This window comes from Nestor notabilis, unplaced genomic scaffold, assembly GCF_000696875.1.
Source record: "Nestor notabilis isolate BGI_N333 unplaced genomic scaffold, ASM69687v1 scaffold7783, whole genome shotgun sequence".
NCBI classification, from domain to species: Eukaryota; Metazoa; Chordata; class Aves; order Psittaciformes; family Psittacidae; genus Nestor; species Nestor notabilis.
Genome location: NW_009923228.1, coordinates 77,339 through 82,974, shown reverse-complemented (window position 1 = coordinate 82,974; position 5,636 = coordinate 77,339). Strand labels below are relative to the sequence as shown.

General features: G+C 37.7%; 1 protein-coding gene across 1 annotated transcript in view; it reads left to right on the top strand.

Moving 5' to 3' along the window:
- The first annotated feature begins 814 nt into the window (after positions 1–814).
- The window catches only part of TLK1 (tousled-like kinase 1), a 45,555-nt gene continuing 40,733 nt past the window's right edge, over positions 815–5,636 (top strand). The window contains exons 1-2 of the mRNA XM_010012034.1: positions 815–833; positions 3,980–4,098. Of these exons, the coding sequence (XP_010010336.1) occupies positions 3,985–4,098 (114 nt within the window). The 5' untranslated portion in view covers positions 815–833; positions 3,980–3,984. The remainder of the gene's footprint in view (positions 834–3,979; positions 4,099–5,636) is intronic.

Here is a 5,636-nt window from a genome sequence, read left to right as displayed (position 1 = left end):
AAGCTGTAATTGATTGCCAGATAACAAGAGTCCATTCAGGGTAATAAGAGGGTCAGAGATAAAGATTGAGTCTTGGAGCTTGATTCCATATTTAGTGGAGAAGAGAAATATGTCTCATCTGCCAGGCCTTTGTGTTTGGGTCTGTGATGCTGCTCTGTAGTCTAGCAGTGTTTTGAGATAGAGACTGTAGTAAATGTATATCCCAAAAGATCCAGTTTTAGAAGGTGAAGACTTGAAGTTGCAACTCACTGCTAAACTTTTTCTCCAAAAATGTCAATTTTACTCAGATATGAGCAAATACTTGGTTAAATAACTAGATCTTTTGCAAGTATTTGTATCTTTGGAGGTGTCAAGCCTTGGGGTACAGGTGTAGTTGCACTTTATTATTTTCTGGTCACCAGTTCTGAAAAATTCAAACTACAACGAAGAATCCTCTGATTTGTTACATCTCTGTTTTGCTAAGGTAAAGTACAGTATAATTGATTTTATACTGAATTCCATAAGAGAGCATATAAATTGCTTCTCTGAATTTACAACTTTGATTTTTGACGTAACCCATTGCTCAACATATTCTCAGAGGAGTTTGGAGTCCTTTTCTATAGAGTTCTTGCAAAAAGTGTACTCTTCAGTACAAGAAATCTTTGTATTTTATGTTAGTTTTTAGAGGAGAAGCTTTGTGGTTCTGAAAGATAAATTAATATGGAAGATACCTCCACTCCCAAAAAACACAAGAACTAGGTAGTGTTGGTAACTTTTTGAAAAAATACTAGAATAAGCATTCCAAACCCTGTAGCAGTTACAAGAAGTAAAGAAAAGTAGTGGTGTGCTTTAGGGCTTTTCTGATAGTTTCAGGTGATAGTAGGTTTGAATAGCAGTGGATTGTAGCAATGCCAGTCCTTCGTTTAGCGTCATAGTAAATACACTGAAGGTACTTCCAGAATGTGATTGTGTGTCCTTTGAGTTAGTGAGTTGGCCTTCAGGGATAGGTGTGAACTTAGTTCACATAAGAAGTCTGGGTATATGTTCAGAACTGTAAGTTATGTCAGTGTTGTGGGCAGCAGGAGGCTTTATAAGGTTTGGTATTCAAAAAAACTGATTTTTTTCACCCCTTACATGAAGCAACTTAAAGCTTAGGGTACCTTTAAAAGCAGGTAACTTGTGCAGAGAACTGCAGAGTTGTGCAGAACTGTGTGTTCTTGAGAAAACAGCTGTGTATCTGGGAGTGAATGGTGAATTTTAAATTACAGCATGAATGAGGAAGGCAATTTAATAGATGTTCCTAGGATTTACTCTGTGTTAGAAGAAAGTTTGAACCCAGCTTTTCTGTCTTGTTCTTCAGATGACAAGAATGGAGGAGTGTGTTTTGATTTTTGGATCTGGATACTTAACACCAATAACCGAAACCAAACCAAAACCAAACCAAACCCACCCCCTAAATGTAATGAAAAAAATCACTCCAGCAGAAATAATGAAGAGAATACAGTGTATTCATTAGCATATGCAGGCTGTAAAATCTGAGCAGAAAAAAATGAAGGATTGTATTTCATTTGTGCTGTGGACTACCCCTCTACCTGGTGAATTACAGTTCTGACTTGTAAGGTAACTTGGGGTGCCATCTATTCAGTACATGAGTATTTAAATACAGTATGTGAGACCCGCAGTAGCAATTTTACCCTACAGCACTTTGAATGTGCCTTAGCTGTCCACAGTGGTTATAGCTTCCCCATGTGTCATAAAATAAACAATATAGGATATGATAGTATCATGTTTTGTAATTGCTAGAATGTCAGTAATTTTAAGTAAGCTCTAAACTTTTGTGGGCAGTGACTATCAAGTAGGCTAGTAAATCAAAATATTGCTTCATTAAATGGGTCGCTTTGGTAAACTAAGGTAACGTTTCAGAGTGGCATGCACTTAAACACTTTCAGTGTTACGAATCAAAACAATAATAATATAAACTTACCTGACAAATCTGGTGTGATTTGTTTGCTAGGCTTTTTCAGAGGAATACTTGCCCATTATAGATTACATACGTAATAGGAAGGGTGTGCTGTACACATCTGTGCACAATGTATAAATGTAAGAAATATATCCTGTGCATATGAGAAGTGTACAATTTGGTTTAGAAGCTCTTGAAAGCAGTACACAAGCACATTTTAGGAAGCAAGTGTTTAAAGAGGATTCCTGATTGTTCTGCATTGTGCATACACGTAGTAAAACAGTCTTTACCCTGGAGAGCTTGCAGTCTGAAATATGTAGAAATTGGAGGAATTTTTACTAGGCAAGTTCAGAAGCGTGTTACAACTGCTGATAATAAGCCAGCTGCAGTTTCAAAATGGGTAAAATTCGCCTGCATTGCTGGAAAAGAGACCTCCAGCTCTGTATGTGGCTGCATTTGGGTAAACTTCTCTACCTCCAGAAACAAATGTGGTATCCTTAAACCACCACGTGCGGTTTTATTTTTTCAAAAGAAGGCACTGCCAACCAGACATTTCTCACGTCTCCTTCTCAACCGTTTTTCTCTTGGTGTGGTTTTGTTCCATCGGAGGAGGTCTGGGTACCAGGCTCTGCCCTAAAGGAGCACTGACACCACACTTGCCGTCATCTGCTGACCCACAGGAACAGCAACTTGAATTAGCCAAATAGCAGAGCCCATGCTTTTCTTACCAGGAGGGTTATCTGCATGGCCAGGAGTGGCCAAAATGTGTGATACAGAAAGGTCTAGTTCTTGAACGATAAGATTGGTGAGATACTACAGAGTTAGATAAAAAAGTGTCTCATCTCTATTATTGGTGATAATATTATTGGCCATGCTGATGCCTTGGTTGTCAAGATGCTTAGCTGGTAGGTAGAAGTTCATGAAAAGTTTTAATGAAAATGGAATTCCGAAAACCTTTTTTCATAGCACTCTGAATATACATAGTAATTACTGTAATGTCCTTTCTGAACTCCTGTGTTGTCCTCTGGGACTGAGAAGCACTATCTTGCTAAGTTGTGTCTTAGTTGAAAAAGATGAGGCTATATCTCTTTATGTGGTAGTTGAGGGATATGCTATGAAATAGTGCATTAAATATCTTACTTAAAATAAAGCAACTGGAATGTTTCCAGTTGAAGATAAACTGAATGTTCAAGTAGTTGAAAAGATAAAAACAAAGAAAGCAGTTTGTGTAAATACGGAAGACTATTTGTCTAGATCAACTTTCAGACTCATTAAACAGCCATAAGTGATTTAAATACAAATTAGAAAGCTGCACATCATGTTGCAGCCTACTCGTGTAGGCTGAGCTCATCAGAAACTCCTTTTGTTCCTCCATTTCCTTCCATCTTCATTTCCCTGCCAATGCCAGTAGCACTGCTTTACCCTGTTTAGCAGGGCTCTCTGTCAGAGGCACCACCTGTGCAAGGGTCTCTGTTACTCATGGCTCCTCTCATATTGCTCCTTGCTTGCCTGCCCTTCAAATCTCCATATAATCCTGCATTCCCTTGCATGTGTTGGGGACTCTGGTCTACCTTCTGATTTCTTTTTTTTTTTTTTTTTTCTTTCTTTTCCTTTGATTCTTGTTTGTCTTGATTATCGACATATCAATGTCCTAAACAATTTTAATGGTATGGAAAACAAGGGGATTGCAGAATTGGGAGGCTTCATGCTGGAAAGTGTTTTGCTCCTGTCAGCTAGTTTTTAATCTATAAATAATTTCCTGGTTGGCGTATCACACACCACAGACTCCATGTCTCTTGCGTGCCTCTAACACATTCTAGTTTTCACCAACATTGACAAGGCTATTCTGATACACAGAACTTCCCCCTAAATTTCTGGAATTCATTGAGTGCATTCGTTATTAGGTAACAGATGGTGAATCGTTGTCGCATTGAGAGTATAAATCCTTTCTTTGCATAGGCTGGTGGTATGTTTGGCTTGTTTGTAAAATATTCCACTGCAAATACTAGGGAATATAATGAATTTATTTATCTTTTTTAGGAGCAATGGATGAGCTTCATAGCCTGGACCCAAGAAGACAAGAATTGTTAGAGGCAAGATTTACAGGAGTAGTAAGTGGCAGCACTGGGAGTACTGGAAGTTGCAGTGTTGGAGCTAAAGTAAGTTCTAAGAGCAGTCTTCCAGATCTACCATGTTTGGAATATGAATGTGTCTCACTTGCATATTGCACGTGTGATTTACTTGCAAAAGTACGGGGTTGGAAAAGTCTCAGGAAAATCCTTGTTAGTTGGTAATTTTATTTTGAGATAGGATTGTTTATCCTGAACCTATCTATGTCATGGTCATTGAATTGTTCTGAAAACCGCCACATAGTAGGCTTATACAGGCTCTTCTGTGGTTTTGCTCTCATGCATATGTGATCAGAGTTGGAAGTTTTTCCTGGTATTTAAGTGGAGTTGTCCCTTCTGCAGATGACCAGCTGTTTATAGTTCAACTTGAAATAGACACAGGGAGTGTGATGTGACCTGTTTTTAAGGTTAAACGTGTTTGAAGACTAATATATCTAGATGAACAAAGCCAAATTCTTTCAAATTTTCCGGACATTTATGTTTATTTTACCTGCTTTCACTGTAGACTTTCTCCAGTTTGTCCATTAGTATCTACATCAGGATGCAGCAGTTGAGGTAAAACCTTACCAACATTGAATAGTGGGGCTTCATTAACTTCCATATGTCATATATTGCCCTCCAGATGATGCATCTGCAAAATATATTTGCATTTTTACAAATTCTGTTCAAGTTACTAGCTTCAGCTTCCAAGACGGATTTCTGCAGCACTGTTGCCTAGCCAGAAGTACTTTGTTTTGTATTTATGCATTTGAATGTTCTCACCAAGTGTAGTACTTAATATACCGATGTTAAAAAGATATAATACTAATTTTTTAGGCACAATTCCCCCGTGACCAAAGTACTTTTGAATTCCATTTTCAATGTGTTTGCAGCATCCTCATACTTAAAGTATTCTACTCAAACTTGGTTAGTATTTTTCACTTCCTATTCCACATTTTAAATAGCAGCGTAGATCAGAGATCAAAATACTACCTGACAGCAGAAGTTGATGAAATTTCTGGAGACGTGTGATATATTGATGACTACTAACAAACTATAAAGGGCTGAAATTGGTGCAGAGTAATCTTGCATCATATCTTCTTCGTTTGTTTTTGGGAGTGACAGCAAGTTAACTGTCACAAAGGTGTAAAATGGGTGACACATCACTTCTGTTACTACCATGTTAACAAAGAACTGAGTTAAGTGTCCAGGGGAAGGAATCAGATTGGATTGGCACAACATAGTTGATGCACTGGGTTTTTTTCTCTTGTTAATTGCCTTCTAATTATGACTGCAAAAATGTATTCTATCCATATCTTACGATTAAAATTAGATACAGACAAACCTTGGGTTCTCTAGTACAACTTACTCCCCTAATTTGTTAGCTCATTGTAATTGCTCAGGTAAATGCTCATAATTCAGATGACTACTTGTCCTTCTTCATTACTAGCTCTGTAGCTTCTTTTAACTTCATTTAACTTCATTTAACTAGTGTGTTTATAAACACTTCCATTAGTTTTTCATACAGTTGTGTTTGTCCCTTGCCTTATTGCCAGTCTTTCCTTCTCAGAATCTGTCTGCTGCTCTGT